Source organism: Oryzias melastigma, linkage group LG6 (assembly GCF_002922805.2).
Source record: "Oryzias melastigma strain HK-1 linkage group LG6, ASM292280v2, whole genome shotgun sequence".
NCBI classification, from domain to species: Eukaryota; Metazoa; Chordata; class Actinopteri; order Beloniformes; family Adrianichthyidae; genus Oryzias; species Oryzias melastigma.
In genome coordinates, this window is record NC_050517.1 from 4710177 (window position 1) to 4729589 (window position 19413).

General features: G+C 37.9%; 1 protein-coding gene across 5 annotated transcripts in view; it reads left to right on the top strand.

The window, feature by feature from the left end:
- Positions 1 to 19089, top strand: part of mfge8b (milk fat globule EGF and factor V/VIII domain containing b) — a 33074-nt gene extending 13985 nt beyond the window's left edge. Inside the window, exons 3-11 of one of the 5 annotated variants that reach the window (XM_024281087.2) lie at positions 121 to 252; positions 2147 to 2179; positions 8602 to 8715; positions 10429 to 10610; positions 12325 to 12480; positions 12654 to 12798; positions 15015 to 15217; positions 15289 to 15444; positions 16838 to 19089. In XM_024281087.2, coding sequence (XP_024136855.1) covers positions 121 to 252; positions 2147 to 2179; positions 8602 to 8715; positions 10429 to 10610; positions 12325 to 12480; positions 12654 to 12798; positions 15015 to 15217; positions 15289 to 15444; positions 16838 to 16981 — 1265 coding nt within the window. In that variant the 3' untranslated portion in view covers positions 16982 to 19089. The remainder of the gene's footprint in view (positions 1 to 120; positions 253 to 2146; positions 2180 to 8601; positions 8716 to 10428; positions 10611 to 12324; positions 12481 to 12653; positions 12799 to 15014; positions 15218 to 15288; positions 15445 to 16837) is intronic. The other 4 variants (XM_024281088.2, XM_024281089.2, XM_024281091.2 and 1 more) reach the window with 4 other exon arrangements.
- The last annotated feature ends 324 nt before the right edge of the window (positions 19090 to 19413 follow it).

The following is a 19413-nucleotide window of genomic DNA, read 5'->3' on the forward strand; positions in this document are numbered from 1 at the left end:
TGGAAAAGTTCTGCAGACGCTGTTCTTTTTTGCAGATTTAGAGGGACTGATACTGGGTCCTTTTTGACATAGTTTCAAGGATTCTCTTATTAGAGCCGTGCTGCTTTTCATGTCTTAAAGGGCCGTGCAACCCCAACCCGTGTCAGAATGATGGGGTCTGTGAGGCGACGGGACACTCTCGCCGAGGTGATGTCTTTAATGAGTACGTCTGCAAATGCCAGCCAGGCTATGATGGGGTTCACTGTGAGACCAGTAAGTGTTCCTTTATTCCTTTTGATAGTGCTATCACTACAACATTGTAAGATACTTTGCTAAATTTAACTCATGAAGTCCCTTCATCAGGTTTTCAGACTATCTAAAGATTAATGTCATTGATTGAGCTTCCTTTGACTGCTAAAGTTGAAAAATGTATATATAATTTCTTGATCAAATAAGCACATTGTTTTTGTATCTTGCTGAAGTGTTTGAAACCAATTTTTACTATAATAGAAGTCCCATTAAAAGTCTTACTGTGCTTTTGTTTTGGTAGTCTGGTTTCTCCCTGATCAGAGCTCACATTTCCCATATCAATCTGGATTTGATGTCACTGTTTCTCACATCCATACAACTGTGGTGGCACACACTCTTTTTGTTTTGGTTTTCCATCCACCGTTAAATGGAGCAAAGTTCTTGTTTTGCTGATGGTGTTAAATTTACCTTGTATGAGTATGCCAGAAGTAACCTGTTTTAGTGTTTAGTGGGACAAAATTCATCCCAAATATTTTAATTTCCCATATTTAAAGTCTCCTCTGATAAAAATCATGTTTTGGGAGTTTTTAACATGTATTTTTTTGGCATTTTTCTTCTGAAAGAGGACAAATGTAATCAGAAATCATTTAGTTTTTACATTTCTGAGTATTTCTCCATTTAAATCAATCAAACTGTCTTGGACAGACTCTGTTTGAATGAATGATCTTCTTTCCATCAACAGCTCTGCTGCACATGCACTAAACCCTCATCTGTTCCTAGTGTCTAGTTCAGGTTCTGGAGAAGAGAAGATGGTATCTTCACATTGACTGCAGTCAAATGAGCCGCCGTTCACATTTCTGTGGTCAAATCAGCATCACTGGATTTTTGGTGTGAGTTTCATCCAATACTTACGGTAGCAGGACTGAGAACGCTGGAAAATCTCCACCAGACTCCACGGAGCTTCTTGATGTGACCACGGAAATGTGAACGGCGGCTCATTTGACCGCAGTTGGAAAGGATTGTAAATCAATGAAAGAGCATTTTGATGTTAGCTTTGATTATTTTATCAAGAACTCTGAGAAACCAATGATTGAATGTATTGATCACAGTCAATAAACATTGGAGAATTAGCTAAAAGAGTCTTTGGTGAACTGGAAGGAGAAAGAATCAGGATTTTGGAGGAAGTTCTGTCCATGAAGATCTTCACTTCCTCGTCCAGCTGACATCCGGATCAGAACCATACGGCTGGACATTACCCAGATTGATGGATGTTTTTATGTAGCAGTGGTGAAGATTTATGCTAGTGAGACACAGAGCTATCATAATCGGACAGGGGGATCAGGGGCGGAGCTGCTAAAAGCCACGCCCCCTCGGAGATTTTGGAAGCAGAGGCTTCAGATCAACATGAAAAATGTGTTTTTAAGACATTTAGATTGTAGGATTTTAGTTAAAAACTTCATAATCATAATGAAAACACTACTGGGAACCTTTTTTTTTTATAAAAAATATTGTTTTGGAGGAATTTAATAAAAAAAAGAATTCAGTGAAATGTGAGCAATATAAGGATCAGAGATTTCTGGTTGCTTGTGTATTGTGACAGAAATAAGGAGGCAGCTGTTGTTAGATCTGGCCAGCAGACAAACAGCTGTTGTCCATGTGAGAGCCCCACTGAAATGTCACTCAAACCAGGTTGGGTTGGTTGAGGTCAGCCGGCAAAAGAAAAGCAACAGAAGAAACGTGCTGCTCTCTGCGAGCGCCTCCAGTGCTGCACAGAAACACACGGCTCCTGTGTGCATGAGAAGGCACACGAATAACAGGAGGTACATCTGCACACAGCCTTTCTAGTGCTGTTTGTGCAGAACTCTCTAAATAAGCCTTAATGTATGGTTTTTATTTTGCATTCCTTTTTTTATTTCAGGTATCCAGGGGGCAGATTTAAATTCAAAAAAAGGTAACGGTTCACATTTGACCTGAGAAGAATCTGCTTTGTTGTTTCCTTTTCTTCTTTGGGTACAGGTTTTCTGATTTCTTAACTCCGTGTAGAAGTTTAGGAATGAAAGAACACACATTCCACATGCAGACACACACGTCCTCACATTGTGGGTCTTTGTGTAGTTCAGCTTTATCTCAACAAGTTTTAGAGTCAAGGCCAGTTCCAAAGCTAACAGTGAGATCATGCTGCTCGGTTGGTTAGATCAAGTGCTTGTCATCTGTTCTTTTTGAGTATAAATCTTCTACTGCAGGCCTGTTAATGTGACGCTCATTGACTGAATTATCTGTTCCTTTTTATTTACTTATTTTTATTTTTAAGCATGAACTGCAGAAGTCTCAGCTCCTCATTATGTGTGCATCCACAACTTGTTTTGCAGTTTTAACCTCCTGAATGTTAACGCTAGTTAATGACTGTTGATGAGAAAATGCTTCTGCTTAGCAAGCATCTGGGCTAATTAAATAATATCAAGGATAACAGTGGCAGGAATTCTTGTGAGCATGCTGATTTATTAGAGGCCCCCTGGGGACTGAGAGGTCAGGGGGGCTCATATTTTAGGGGTAATGAGGACTGCTGTGACAGTAAAATTGCTCTCTAAGTCGTGCGTCTGTGTTTGTGGTCAGGAAATGATGACTGTGCTCGCCAGTTCCAGTTGTTTGTGAGAAACACACGAGGAGTCACTGCAATGACCGCTGGCGGTGGTGAAAATAAGAATGGCTATTGTACTCAAGTATTCAGGACGCCTTTTTAAAACCTGTACTTTGACTTCACAAATGTCACGGCCAGGGGTGTAAATGACAGGTTTGATATGAGACTTGAATTTACGAGCAGTTTCAAATGCATAAAAAGAAAAAATTGGAATTTGATAAGTAATGCTGCCACAAACGATTACTTTAATAGTCGATTAATCCCAGCTAATTATTTTTCAGATTAGTCGACTAATCGTGTCATGTACAAAGTGGATGTAAAACACACATCTAAACCATCATTAGGTTTAAACTAGCTAAAAATAAAGACAATGAAGATGAGTTATTTAAACTAGAAAGTAGTCGCTGAAGATGCTGAAGCTTTTTGCTGAAAATGCAATTGACATTAATTGCTGCAGGGATTTACTGAAAATGCAAAATCTATTTGCAAAATGTTAAATTTGCTAAAAGACTGGAAATTTCATTAAAGAACTATGAAAGAGCACTGAAGATGACCTAAATTTCTCAAAAAAATTGTAGTAAAATTGCTTAAAAATCTGTAATCCATGCCAATTTAAAATATTTGGTGTGTTGCTTAAGTATGAACTAAACTCCAAATTAGCCCAAAAAACCTTAGGACATGTCAAATTAGCCAAAAAAGCTAGTTAATTGCTTAAATATTAGCTAAACTCCAAAATAGAGTAAAATTCCTCTGTAAACTAAAGAACGGTTAGCTTGTTCCTAAAATAGAAACTAAATTCTAAATTATCCTAAAAAACCCCAGTAGATAACAAATTAGCCTATAATGTTAGCATTCTTGCTAATATAGAAGCTAAACTCTAAATTAGCATAAAAAACCTCAGTAGATGCCAAATTAGCCAAAAAAAGCTAGCCTGTTGCTTAAATACTAGTTAAACCTGCCTAAAATTCCCCAGTAAACTAAATTAGTAAAAAAAGTTAGCATGCTGCTAAAATAGAAGTAAAATTAGCCTATTAAAGCCCAGTAGATAACAAATTAGCCAAAAATGTTAGCGTGTTGCTAAAGTATTATTAAACTCCAAATTTTCTGACAATTACTATAAAGATGAAAACATAGCCCATAAATATAAATAAAGGCTTTTTGCTAATCTACTTACAATTTTGAAATTTGAGCATTTATGCTTTAATTTTCTATGGGTCATATTTTGCTTAATATTTCAAAAACTATAAAGTTTATGAATAATAAAAATACAAGCAGTAAGCATTCACACTATAGTAACGCTCATAGCTTTGTTCAACTTAACTACACCTTAACTCCATACAATATATAGTAATGACTGATCAACTATTAAATTAGTCGTCGACTATTTTAATAGTTGATTAGTCGTCGATTAGTCGACTAATCGTGGCAGCTCTACTGATAAGTAGGTGTGAGTGGTGTGAAGCCAGATGCAGAAGCAGCAGACAGCAGTGCAGCTATAAACAGAACGTAGAAATGAACACGCTGTGGGTAGACTAATCCCTTTCTAGGTTTGGTGTCATGCAACGAATGGAAGCTCCACTGAAACCTTTGTGAGAACATGGATCAATGGAAAAATGAAAGCTTTGAAAAACAACTGGAAGCTCCTTCACATGAGCAAATGCACACGGCTCATGCTTTCACATGTTCACACACATGACTCTTCCCTCATGCCAGTCCAGCCAACAGAAAGTGGCGGATAGAAACGTCAGCTCTGCCACTGTTGCCGGGTAAAAAAAAAAAAACTAAACATGGAGGCGGAACGGTGAATTAAGTCTGCCTTCCCGACGATGTCACACTCACTTCTCAGGTCTGACTGCAGCAGTTCTGAGTGGCCTGTGAAAATGGTGTGAGAGCGTTTGTGAGGGGCTGAGAGAAAGGAAGAGGGATTGTGTTTGAGTGTTGGGAAGCTGGACTCCAAAATGAAGCCAGTCCGTTCAGGTCAAAGCAGATGGATGGAAACAATTGTGCTAATGATCCACTGAATTCCACTTTTCCTGACAGCAGATAAATAAAACTTTTTGGAAGTCTCCAGACGGCGTGTGTGAGCGTCGTGTAGTTGGGAAGAGTTTCAGTTTCTCCCAAGATGTGATTGTGTGGGCAGACTGGCTTTCCCTGAGGAGTGCATCCGGGCTTTGTTGCCATGTGTGTTTGTGTTATGGATCTGATGAAGAACGACGGGACATTCTCAGTTGACTCATGACCACATGAAATGAGCTCACTTGACCTTTTGGATTTCTAAAGCAGTTTTTCACAGCATGATCCTCAGTAACACGACAGCGGTGATTTGACGATGGAAAAAAATCTTTCCCAGGTCAACATCCTGGCAGCATGAACAAAGTTAACAGGGAACAAATATTCGTTTTGATCAGAATTCAAGATTTTTAACAGTTACTCTAGACTCAGCATCCTTCTACCAATATATTCACTGTCTCTCCTCTGAACATGTCCAAACCATCTCAGTCTGGCCTCTCTGACTTTATCTCCAAAACCTCTAACATGTGCTGTCCCTCTGATGTATTCATTCCTGATCCTATCCATCCTGGTCACTCCCAAAGAGAACCTCAGCATCTTCATCTCTGCTACCTCCAGCTCTGCTTCCTGTTATAACTTTAAGTCTAGAAAGATTTCAATAATATTTTGTTTTAGAAATTGTTTTAAGTGTTTTTTAGGTTTAACCGTTTTTAGAATATAATTTTTCTAACTGCACGAGACCAAAATGTTTTTTTTTTCCTATTTTTTTAAAACACTCCTTGCAGTTTCAGATCTGAAATACAGAGACATGTATGGCTGACAGTCAGTGTGAGACCGAGAGTGTGTGGAGATGTAGTGGGAAGTGATTAGTGTGTGTGTTTATAATCATGGACAGTTTGGAATGGACATGAAGTGTTGAGATTGTTTTCATCATGATTTCCTGCAGTGCTGCAGTTTGTCATGTTTGTTCCTCTGCATGGATCGTACACCATGTAAACAACTGGAAATGTCTGTCAAGGTCATAAGGATTGAATTTTACAAATGGTATATGGTCAAACTTGGTTATCAAGTTTTGGTTGGTGCAAAAAAAAAAAAAACTAAATTTAAACTTCAAAAAGTCATAGAAACATGAAATCTGTCAGGAAAGCTCAAAGTATCGATCTTGAACTCATGTTCCTAGAAAAGTCTAAGATTTAAATCCTAGAAATTCAACCTAAAGAATTTAGTTGTAAAGAGCTCTGTCAGGAGTGATTAATCATCTATAAATTGAATAAAAGAAAGACACTGACATTGACATTTTTTTCCGACTGATGTTACCATGGTTACACCTGTTTTCTGAAATGACTTTGGTGGATCTTTGGTTTAGAGTGGGGGTGTCAAACTCAATCCCACAAGGGGCCAAAATCCAAAACACACCTTAGGTCGCAGGCCGAACAGGATAAACATTTATTCAACACTCTAAAACTACATTTTTAAAACTTTAATACCTTAACTTTAACATAATTATGAACTAGATATATAGCATTACCTGTGATAATGCTAGTGTGAATGCTGTAAGATGAATTTGGCTGCCGAAGATGCTGAAATTGATAGCTGAAAACACTGAAGTTGATAGCTGAAAACACTGAAGTTGATAGCTAGCTAAAATGTTAGCTAGATGCCAGATTAGCCTAAAAAAATAAAATAATTAAATAAAATTAGGTTAGTCAAAACAGCTAGCATGTAGCTGATACTCCAAAATATCCTAAAAAAATCATAGTAAATCCCCAAATAGTCCAAAAAGCTAGCAGAATGCCCATTTTTAAAACTTTAAAACAGTAACTTTTTAACATAATAATGAATAATAAAAAGGCAGGAATATTATTACAGAATAAATCAACTTAAACCTTAAATAATGTTCAATATGTTACTCTCTATAAAAATATATTTTGTCAAAATTATACAAGTTAGAAATGAGCGCAAGATAACATCGGGTCATTTATAACAATAAAATAAAATGATCTGGAGGGCCGGATCCGGCCCCCGGGCCTTGACTTTGACATGTGCTGTAGAATGAGCGATGAAGATGAACCGTCCAGGCTCCGAGATTGACTCTTGTTTCCCATAACTCTGAGGATGAAAAAGCAGCTGTAGATCACAAGGATGGGCATAAACAGCCCTTAGTTTGTTTCCAGCAGGGAAAGCCCGATGTTTTGCTATTTCTGGTCTTACCGGCACTCCCTGGTGTGGTTCAGCCTAACTCTTTCTCATTGCACAGAAAACAACTCGACTAGAAACTCGTCCAACCTTTTCATTTTAATCAGGTGTTCTAAGTTTGGGTTTCTGGGAGAAAGCTGGAATTAAATGAAATAAAAGATTGGAGGACACGCCTGCATCAGTGTTATATGAACACTATGGATTTGTACATCTTGTTGCCTGCAGTAAAATACACTGCACAGAAGAAGTCTCAAAGCTTCTTCTCTTGTGGGACTGGAGCACCAATCCTGGATGTAGAATTCTTTGCAGACTAACACTCTGTCACAGGACCTCTGCTTTTCTTTAATTAGGGTCAGTGTTGTATCTGTGTTACATTATTTATTTTATTGGTAAGAAGAGCATTTTTGGATAAACATAAAAGTACTGAAAATGAAAAATAAAAGTGTAAAAATATTTAACATTTGTTCCTCTGACCTTTTTGTTATTGAATATTGTCATTCCCCAAGGAAAAAGGTTGAAAATGTGAGAACCAATCTTCAACCACTCATTCTTTCATGTTCCTGTTGTTTGTCATTGGGATACACACATGTATCAGTTAAACGGATTAGAGCCAGGTCAGACGAGTGTACTCTGGTCCTCAATCCTCTTAGAGGAGAGAGCTCCACCAGCTGACGCACCTCAACACCTGAGCCCGTCTCTGTCCTCAGGAACTGATGGAGGACTTCAGGTAATGGACCTCATCAGTTTAACACATGAGGAGTTGTCTGTGTTTAGCTGTGGAATCCAGTGTCAAAAAAAGTATGAGGCCGATCTTATCACCCAAAGTATTGCTGCATATTTCATGTTAAGTATATTTCTTCTTTTATGAGTGGAAATAAATGTTTGGGCACGGAGCTATTTATAGAGAGATGTGGGCAGAGCGAAGGCTCCATGTGTGCGTGTGCTGTTTACAAGAAATGCATCAGGGGGCCTAAATTGTGTATGCATTTTTTTTCCTCTGCATAAACAGCAGAAGTAAGATAGAACCTGAAGGAATGTGCAGAAATTGCTGTCAGTCTGCTGTTTTCCTTCAAACAGCTTCATGCTGCAGTGCAGTTTGGAGATGTGGGCTATTGAGCAGGTTCAAAGCTGTTTAGTCACACTGAAAGATCTGATTGAAAAGATATGGATGCAGTTAATCTCCTTTTATCCTGAGGATTTACCTCTGAATCATTTGCCACTTTGATTTTCTGGTGTTTGTGAGGGCGCCATCTGCTGGTGGTAGAAATGATTTCAGAACATTTTCACAGTCGTGATCATTATCACGCTGGACTAATATATACTAATAAACACCCTTTAATATCCCAGCATTAATTCTCTAACAAGCTCTTATTTCTTAGCGTTTGACTCCTGTTCCCTCTGATGGATCAAAGCATGATCAATAATTCTTCTACATGACTAACTAATCTGCTTTCAGACTTTGGCAGATGTGAAATCTTCCTCTGTTGAGTTGAAACCACTTTAAGAGCAGAGTGATTTATGTCCCTCAGATGTGAATGACTGTGCTGGCCAGCCGTGTGAGAATGGAGGCGTCTGCAGAGACCTGGATGGAGACTTCAAATGCCACTGTCCTTCTCCTTTTGTCGGCAAACACTGCCAATTACGTGAGTGGAACTTAAAAGCACTTTGATTTTTACTTAAAGAGACCGCTTAAAAGAATGTCAGAGGTCTGTAGTGTTCAATGTAGAAACACTTCAACCATGAGAGACAGAATGTTAGAAGAATCCAGAAGGTTCAATGATGGCATAGAAACTGTTGGGTTTTATTAGAGGGTGTAAATGCATAAAGTTGCAATAATAAAGTGTTCAGTTAGTATCAATGTATCCTGTTGTCAATGAAAGAGGTCAAACACTTTCTTTAGCTGCCATTTTGGTCCATTCCTCCATGTAGATCTTCTCAGCTGTGCTGTTTAAGGCCTGTTTGAAGATCCTCCACAGATTCTCTTTTGGATGGAGGTCCAGAAATGGGCTTAGTTACTTCAGGACCTTGAAATTCTTTTCATGAAGTCGCTCTTTTTTAGCCCGTGAAATATATTTGTAATCATTGACATGCTGGGAGATCCATTATTGGTCATCATTTCCTCTTTGCAGGAATTTAGCCACAAAACATAATGTTTCCCTCCCATACTTCACTGTGTGTATGCTGACCTCAGGATGTGACTTGGGATCCTTCTGAGTGGGTTTACATGACATTCTCTCAGTCCTCCTCTGGATCCATCTATCACTTGATTTAAATAGTACTTTCCATCAACATGCTGTTGAGCACAAGGTGCTGAACAAAAATATAAAAGTTTGAGGACAGCATCGATTAAAAGATAGATGAGGTGAAAAATCATAACTGATCAATCATATAAGCCATAAAATACTTATAAGTCAAACATATTAATAAATAAGTTGATTAAATGTGAAAGCTAAGTTAAGGAATCCTTGGGATGTAATGTTAAGTCAAGCTACGATTTGATTCACAGTTTTAAAGTCACAATTCAATTTTTTCGGATTTTTTTTTTTTTCTTAACAATAAATTAAAGATATTTAATGATAATAATGTTTACTTTTTGCCCTTTACATCAAACTCTGTTTGTACAACAGATTCTGTACAAACGACAGACATGTGCTTTAAGCAGCACATGTCCTACAATCTCGTTCCAAGTGTCCTTTGACAGCTCTTTGGTCTCGGTGATGGTTCATTTGGACTCTTTAAGGGTGTCCTAAGACAGATAACCAGTTCAATCTGGTGACATGAATACAGGTAGTGGAGGGAAGATCTTCTTAAAGAACTGAGGTCTGTTGGTTCTAATAACAGCTCAGGTTATTTGTTGGAGCTAAATACTTCTTTTTTTTCTCCATTTTTCACACAAATTCTTTTTAAATCATAAAATGTGTTTTCCTGGATTCTTTTACTCACATTCTGTCTCTTGCTGTAGAAGTGTACCTTTGATCTCTCATAACCTTTTTGGGGGGAGAATTTGCTGAATCTGTCAATGGCAGATGTGTTTTTTTTCCCTTTTGCAAATTTGAAAGGATGTTGTTATTAAGGATTTTGTAATAGAAGCAGTTTTGGTTTAGATGTACGTGGACACCAAATAAATCTAGTTTGGGATAAAGTCCAAACCCTCAGCTCTGTGCTGCATAAAGATAGCAGGCTCTAAATGATAAATCAATACTTTAATTAGATGAGTTGGTTCAGCGCTCTGCTCCCTAATGATTTCATTACAACACAGCAGTCTTTCAGGGATATTGGGAAACGTAAAGCACTTTGGTTCTCCAGTGGGAGAAGCTGCCAGCTAAATGCCCCCATCATCTTTTTTCTCCCCACAGGCTGCATCTCCCTGCTCGGCATGGAAGGAGGCGGCATCGCTGAATCCCAAATTTCTGCCTCATCAGTCCGCTACAGCCTGCTGGGCCTGCAGCGCTGGGGGCCTGAGCTGGCCCGGCTCCACAAAAAGGGTCTGGTTAACGCCTGGAGTGCAGCTGCTCATGACAAGAACCCGTGGATCCAGGTGAGCACATCAGTGTTATTGGATTGTTGGCAGTGACATTGATTTCATATCAAATCTAAATATCATCATTCTAAAAATGTATTATTTTGAAGAGCTGCAAAAACTACAACACAGATCATTAAACCAATGTTTGTTACCCAAAAAGAAGTCTGAATCCAGAATAGGGCTGCCACGATTAGTCGACTGATCGAATATTAAAATAGTCGACGACTAATTTAATAGTTGATTAGTCGTTACTACATATTTTCCGGAGGCACAGTGTAGTAAAGTAGAACAAAGTTGTGAGCGTTCAGCACCAAAATAAGCGCTTTTTAAAAAAATATTTGAGTCAGGAGACAAAAACTTTATCTTTTGAGAAAAATATTTCTTTGTTTCAGATGCCGACCTCATTTAATTATGTGAATGCTTAGTCAACATTCACTCTATAGTGATTCTCCTGCTGCTTTCTGAATGTTTTTCAGCACATCAAAACTCAATCAAACTTTCAGCGATTTCAGCAATCTTGGTATCAAAATGTTCAGCTCGTTCAGGACATTACTCCTTTTGATATTCATAAACTTTATAGTTTTTAATATATATTGAGCAAAATATGCCCCATAGGAAATAAATGAGAAAGTCTTCAAATTTAATAATTTTAATTAAATTAGCAACAAGTCTTTAAATATACTCATAGGCTATGTTTTCATCTTTATAGTAATTTTAGAAATATTTGGAGTTTAGCTGATAATTTAGCAACATGCTAACAATTTTGACCAATTAATTTACTGATAAATTTTAGGCTATTTTGGAGTTTAGCTGTATTTAAGCAATGTGCTAGCTTTTTGACTACTGGCATTTGTTATCTACTGAGGTTTTTTTCACACTAATTTGGACTTTAGCTAATATTTTAGCAACATGCTAATGTTTTTGGCTAATTTATTATCCACTGAGGTTTTATAGGATCATTTAGAGTTTAGCTTCTATTTTAGAAACATACTAACATTGACTAATTTAGTTTACTGAGGACATTTTGGAGTTTAGGTAATATTTAGGTAATATTTAATTAATTTAATTTGACATCTTACTAAGGTTGTTTGGGCTAATTTGGAATTTAGCTCATATTTAAGCAACACACTAAATATTTTTGACAAAATTGGCATGGATTAGGGATTTTAAGCAATTTTTCTTCAAAAGTCAAAGAAATTTAGGTAAACTTCAATACTCTTTCATTAACAAAATTTCTAGTCTTCTAGCAAATTTAACATTTTTTAAATAGCTTTTGCATTTTCAGTAAATCCCTGTAGCAATTAAAGTAAATTGCCATTTTCAACAAAAAGCATTCACACTGGCATTATTGCAGGTAATGCAGCTTTTCTAGTTTAATCTTGTTTTAATACCAGAAACTAATGAAGGACATGATTCATCAAAAAGTTAATAAACTATCATCCTAACTGTCATCTTTTTTTAGTTAGTTTAAAGCTAATAATGGTTAAGATGTGTGCTTTGCACATGACCCAATTAGTGGACTAAATGTTAAAAATAATCATTGATTAGTCGACTATTAAAATAATCATTAGTGGTAGCCCCAATCCAGAAGATGTATTTTGATGGTGGTTTGCAATCATTTTGAGGGAAAAAAAAATCAAAATAAGTGAATAGTTTGTCAACAATGTGGAAGATTTTGCTCAAAGTCTTTATTTCCTAAGTCTTGGGGGGGTTGGTCTCTCATTACCAGATCAACGTGCAGAGAAAGATGCGGCTCACAGGCATCGTGACGCAGGGAGCCAGTCGCATGGGCTCAGCGGAGTTCATTAAAGCCTTCAAAGTGGCCTCCAGCCTGGACGGCAAAACGTACACCATGTACAGAACGGAGGGACAGAGGAAGGATCACGTACGGAGATCTAACTCAGACTAAATGCAACATCTCAGACAGTGAATTAGCTTCACTTCCACTTTTTTTCTAATAATCATTAAATGTGAATAAGAAAACATTGGCCAAAACATGATGAAATCTGTTCCACTCTTGAAGAACCCTTGCATTTAGTGCTTTCTCATGTGTCGCAGGTGTTTGTGGGAAACACTGATAATGACAGCACTAAGACCAACCTGTTTGACCCCCCAATCATCGCTCAGTACATCCGCATCGTCCCTGTTGTGTGTCGCAAGGCCTGCACCCTGCGCATGGAGCTGGTGGGCTGCGAACTCAACGGTAAACTCACACAGATGCCTTCTTTTTTATTTATTTATTTTTCCCAAAAAAGGAAAAGAAAACTTGTCAAAAATCTATGTGGGAATGAGGATTTCCTCATCTGTTTGAAATGAGTTTCCATTTTCTCTGTAATCATTTTCAGTCCTCAACTCATATTTCAAGGGAGAGAAGGAAGCTGAGATGTTAGGTCTGTTGTAGTGTTCATTCATAAACAATTTGATTTATTATGAATAAATTAGTGTTCTTATCATTAAAATCCACTGGAGGAGCCGCTTTTCTCCTTCACAATCTACTGGAATAATCGTGTTAATGGTTGAAAAGTTACAGTACGTTAAAGGGTAACCAAACAGGACAGTTGGAGGCTGAATCACTCAAGGGGGCGTGGCTAGGGGAGGCAGGCTGAGTGGACAGTGAGTTTAGCTTGAGGTATCTAAAGGATTTTTTTCTATTGTCTCAATGAAAATAAAATAGATAAATAAAAATCAGAAGGTTCCGGAGGCCCAAGCAGGCAGCATCGCCATCCCACAGCCTCTCTTTGTCTGTCTTGGAACTCCTGGGACTTACACAGTTGACCAATCACAAAAAACAACTGTAATACCTCTTCCTAACCTGAAGGGGCAGCAAACAGAAAGTTTTAGACTATAATTTCATGAATTAAACAAGTTTATTATATATAGTCAAAAATGTAGCAAGGCCAAACAGACGGCCCTTTTAAAGCCTCATTTATAGAGGTCAACAAGAAAAAAAAGATGATTTAGAGTTTGGTTACCCTTTAAAGATTTTGTGTTTAAGCGCCACCAGCGACGCCTCAGGTGTTTGCACTGCAGGAAATGTTTCTCCATGTTTTTCTAACAAACATCTGTGAGCTTTAGACCTGCATGAGCAGATTTTTTCAACTCTTTGTCTCTTTTTTATAACAATGCTTTGACAATTTCATTTTTTGTTCATTTTAAACAGATTTTAAAATTACTTCTATTTTAAACTTTTTAAAATAATTTTTCTTTTAGAAATGTTCTTTACACTAGTGGTCCTCAACCCCTGGGCCGCAGACAGTACTACTACATTAGTACAGTCGGTACCAGGTTGCCAAAACAATCCAATTCATCCAATAATTCCTCAAAGCAGCTACACGGACCGCTGAAATGAAATCTCCATGAAACTAGCAAAGTTGAACAAAAACCAAAATATTTCTAAAGGTTCTTTTTGCAGAAAGATCCAGAGAGGAAACAAAAGAAGAGAATTTTACCTAAAAAAAAGAAATCTGTATTTAACAGACAAAAACCAAGAGTCTTTACTCCACATGTGGATTTATTGTGACAGTTGTTCCCACAGACTGTAGTAATAATAATGCAGAACATTCAGGAATCAGTTGTCTGTTATTAGGATGCTGCTAATAAAGTTATTCAAATGTTAGATTCATTCAGATATAGTAAAAAAGGATATCAGTTTTAGTGAGAGCTGTTCTTTTGTTTTTCTTTTTGCTGTATTTCTCTGTTGCACCTTAAAAGTCAGATGAGGCTGAAATTGACTTCTGATTTTCAACTTCCACTTAGACAGTAATGGGGAGAATCTATATCACGTTTTAGTGGTTCCTACATAAAACTTCATCTCCATACTGGTCGAAATTAAACGATCTGTGGCCTAAAGGTTGGAGATTAGTGTTTTAAATCAAAGAATTTTCTTTAAAAAATCTTATTTGAAAGCTTCCAACCTTTTATGTTTATCAAATTTTCCCTGATACCTTTTAGAAAACTCTGACATACCAGATTTTTTTAAATGTAGACATGACACTTCACAAGAGACCTGAAATGTCAGGCCATGATGGAAGAGCAACAAGGAAATGAAAAAGTACAAAAATACATATCTATACTACTTAAGAGGAAGTTTCTCATTCTTCTACTAATTTACCACCTGAGGTGTAATTTGACTGAATTCTGCTGGTTGTGTTTGACACAGCAGCTGCTTCACTCATCTCCCCGTCATCAGTCTGACCTTCTCATCCCCATGTGCAGTTGTGGCCAGCAGTTCTTAGCATTTCAGCTCAACTTTGACCTTCACGTTTCACACGCTCCCTTCAGTTCTGTTTCAGTCTTCTGTTGGTGTTCTCCTTCACATCTCTGTACCGTCTGGCTGGTTCTCATCCATCCTTTATCCTGTCATGCTTTCTGTTTTTGTCTTGTCTTTGGTTTCTCCACTGCCCGGTCTCACCTCCACAGTGTATTCAAACACTTCAGGTTGCTCAGAGCCCATGGGCATGAAGTCCCGGTTAGTGTCGGACCGGCAAATCAAAGCTTCCAGCACGTTCCGCACCTGGGGCCTTGAGGCGTTCACCTGGCACCCACACTTTGCTCGCCTGGACAAGCAGGGGAAGACCAACGCCTGGACGGCTTCCAGCAACAATCGCTCTGAGTGGCTGCAGGTGCGAGAGGACAGGTCCGCAGAAATGGGATTTTTGCTGTGTTATCATTTTGTAAACCTGATTGTTTTCAGGTGGACCTGCTGTCTCCAAAGAAGATAACAGGAATTATCACACAGGGGGCCAAAGACTTTGGCTCTGTCCAGTTTATCGTTTCTTTCAAAGTGGCTCATAGTGATGATGGGAAGTCCTGGACTGTGGTGAAGGATGAAACCTCCAAGGCAGACAAGGTCAGTCCAACTGCACAGAAGGAAATGACTTGACCAAGACAGTTAAGACTGTAAGGATCAGAAAAAAACTGTCTTAAATGTTGCTGTCATTGAGGAAATTTCATCACTTTATACTGTACCAATGACTGTATATGAGAACTGGACCAAGAGAGTGTGACATCACCCACAAAAAATGGTTTACTTGCGGCTCCAATCTAATTCAATATTATTATTAATACTATATTATTTGCAATAAAAACGTCACCAAAAATCCTCAGTTAGCAGTGTTTGGTTGGAGTCAGTCCAGGTCATTGTTTCTATGGCAACTACTCTTGCCAATCAGGAGAGAGGTGGTTGGAAGTACACACCCCTACCACTTGAAAGCAGGTTGCAGAAAATGTTATAAACATTTGACCCTGAGACCACCTACCTAAAATATATTTTATGGAGAGTAAAATATTGAAATTTATTTAAGGTTTAAGTTGATTTATTCTGAATAATATTCCTGCATTTTTATTATTCATCATTATGTTAAAAAGTTACTATTTTATCATTTTAAAAATTGTCATTCTGATAGCTTTTTGGACTATTTTGGCATTTACTAAGATTTTTTTAGGCTATTTTGGACTTTAGTTAATATTTCAGCTACAGACTAGCTGTTTTGGCTAATTAAGGCTTTTTCAGTGTTTTTAGGCTATTGTAGAGTTTAGCTAATATTTCAACTATTTTGACTAATTTAGGATTTTTTTTTTTATTTCTTTTTAGTTTTTTAGGCTATGTTGAAGAGTATCTATTTTTCAGCTACATGTTAGCTGTTTTGGAGTTAGGTTAATATTTACAGGCTAGCTGTTTTGGCTAATTTTGGCATTTTTTCTGTTTTTTTTTAGGATATTTTGAAGTTTAGTTATTTTTTTCAGCTGCATGCTAGCTGTTTTGGAAAATCTAAGTTGTTTTTCTTTTTTAGTTTTTTTAGGCTAATTTGGCACTTAGCTAATATTGTAGCTGGCTATCAGCTTCAGTATTTTTATCTATCAGCACTATCTTCTTCAGCGGCCAAATTTCATTTTACAGCATTCACACTAGCATTATCACGGGTAATGCTATATATCTGGTTCATAATTATGTTTAAAAGTTAGTTTTAAAGTTTTAAAAATGTAGTTTTAGAGTGTTGAATAAATGTTTATCCTGTTCGGCCCGTGACCTAAGGTGTGTTTTGGATTTTGACCCCTTGTGTGATTGAGTTTGACACTCCTGGTTTGAATAATAATAATAATATATTGTTAGTTAAAGACATCCTTACTTTTAAACACTTTTCAGATGTTGTACTTTTATCAACATTCTGGCACAGAACAGAATCATCTTTAATTTCTACAGCAGATGAAATGTAAGACGTTTTTCTTCTTCTCCTTTGCAGATCTTCCCTGGAAACTCTGACAACAATGTTCACAAAAAGAACATCTTTGAGCCGGCGTTCTACAGCAGATATGTGCGCATCCTGCCGTGGGAGTGGCACGAGCGCATCACCCTGCGCATGGAGCTCCTGGGCTGTGATGAGTAGTGCCACCTCCTCTTGCCCCCCTGCCCTGGTCCCACCCCCCATTCCTGCCCCACACCTGCACTGCCTTGCTCTCAGCTCTAGGTGGCAGCAAACAACAGGGCGCTCAGCTGAGCTGATACCTCTAACATCTGTGCACGGGAATTTATTAAAGACAACTACATCCTCTCTTTATTTTTTTATTTGAAATGTTTTCAAACAAAATGTAAATTCTTCCTCCTTTGACAAAACTCTGATTTTTTTCCAATTAGTTTGTTAGATAAAGTCTGTAATCCTCTGGTTCCTGACAGGACCGGATCAGCTGAACCTCTAAGACGCTGCATGAACCACCTCCTACAGACCTTCCCGTATCACCATCATCTTTAGACAGGATACATTCTGATGGGTGTGTTTCTACGTTCTTTTAAATTTGCTTTCTCACATCAAAAAATGAAACAAAAAAACTTTAAATGTATAAATGTAGAGAGTAAGAATCTCAGAGGTTTCTGATATATTGTACGTACATGATCATTCTTTAAAGAGTGTGTCTCTCTCTTTTGATTGCTTTAAAATGTTTAGAATCTTACAGCTGAATATGGTATTTATAAAATAGTATTATTGTCAAACCAAAACAGTTCAGCCCTGAGCCTTTTCTCCTAAACCTGTGTTTTCATGAGCACCAAACGTTTGGCTGCTTTGGCCTCTTACTGACATTTCTCAAGTTTTGTGTTTTCGCATCCGTTTGCAGACATGTAGTAGATCCAGCCTGGATGCTGAGCAGAGGACAGTGTTTGTTTCAGATGGTCCTCACATTCAGTCTAATTTCTGATGGGAAGCTGGACTGATGTCGTACTCGGATACTGACGGAGTGTAAGGTCATCGCTGCCTGACGGGTGAAGAAAGCACTTTATTTCTTTGGAGATGAACGCACGCCGCCGTCACGTGGAGGAGCAGTGAATTCAGACAGTTCATGCTCTAATGCAGAATTATTCTTTCAGTGTTATGTTATACCGGCTCTTTCCGTTGGTGTCTCATTGGCTGCTGTAGCAGGGTTAACCACGCGGCGCTCCACAGGGTCATCGGTTGGGTTTGTGGTGAAGTAGTTCACACTTTTAATTGGAAGAATGAAAAGAAAAAGGCTGTTTTCCTCGTTAAAACCTCTTCAGATTTAAATGCAATATTTTTTTATATTTGGACAACTATTGAGACATATAACCCAGCTTAGTGTTGGTATTATTTAGTAGGTGTAGAATAGCGGCGTTCTCATCCTCCATGTACAGTCAGAGCTCCTGATCCGCATCCGTCATGTGGCTGTGATGTCATCAGTGTTCACCCTCTTTTATGGCACTTTGATGTTTTGATATTGGTAATATTATGATAGAAAAAGACACATTGAGTGTGGACATGTTTATCATTAAATTAGAGTAAAAGTCTCTCAGTTCGTGTCTTTGTTAGGTTAGTTGTTAATGCGTGACAGTATAACTATACAGTGTTCCCGTACTGAGATCTGCCAGCATTTGTGGATGTTAATGTTTGCTGCAGATCATTTATTTTTCATTTTGGGCCCAGTGTTGTTCCTCCAGTTCAAAGCTGCAGCCCCCCCGACACTGCTCTCAAAGCAAATCCAATTAAATCCTCGACTTTTATTGGACCTTCGCCCTGCAACGATATTCCAAACCTTACCCCCTATGAATTATGAAGGATGGGCTTGTGCAATATTATACAGTGCTAGTTTTGTTAACAGTGAATAATAATTGGAGAGCTTTAAAAATGCATGAGGGGATGGCAGCATCACAGAGAGGTCGCACATAATTGTTGGAGTCGAGCGCTGTACGATGTTGTTGTCGCTGCAGATGGTTCCAGTCCGCGCTGTTGTTGGTGGATGCTTCGAGTCACTTTCAGGTCAACCTTTTTGAGATTCTTTTGTGACATTTCTCTTCCTCAGTGCTGAGTCTGCATTTAATATTCTGATTCTCTGTTTTCTATTATTGAAACATTGCTGTGTTTATGGTATTTTTGAATTCATTTGTTGTGATTGAAACTTGATTGTTTTTTTATTCCAGTATTGTTCTTCTAACTGGACTTCATGTTTGGCCTTTGTACCCTAATAAAGAATAAAAGCTCAAAAAACACAACAGCATCTGTTTTATTTGTCCCACAGCAATCATCTTTTGAGTTGAATTCTTTGAATTATGATTATGCCGTTAAGCCAAATCAAAAAACCTGTGACGTTTTCTAGACGACGTTTCTGCAGGAGGTGATTAGAAATTCCCCTCTTGAGTTGTGGGTGGGGCTGTTGGTGCAGAATAAACCCCCCAGTTGATGAGAGCTCGGAGTAGGAAGTATTTTCTACGTCACAAATAAGCTGTTTCTTTTTTTTTATCTGCGGCTGACTGAAAATTTGAATATAGAAATACTCAGAATGCAAATTTGAGCTTAATTTTCTTAAAAATATG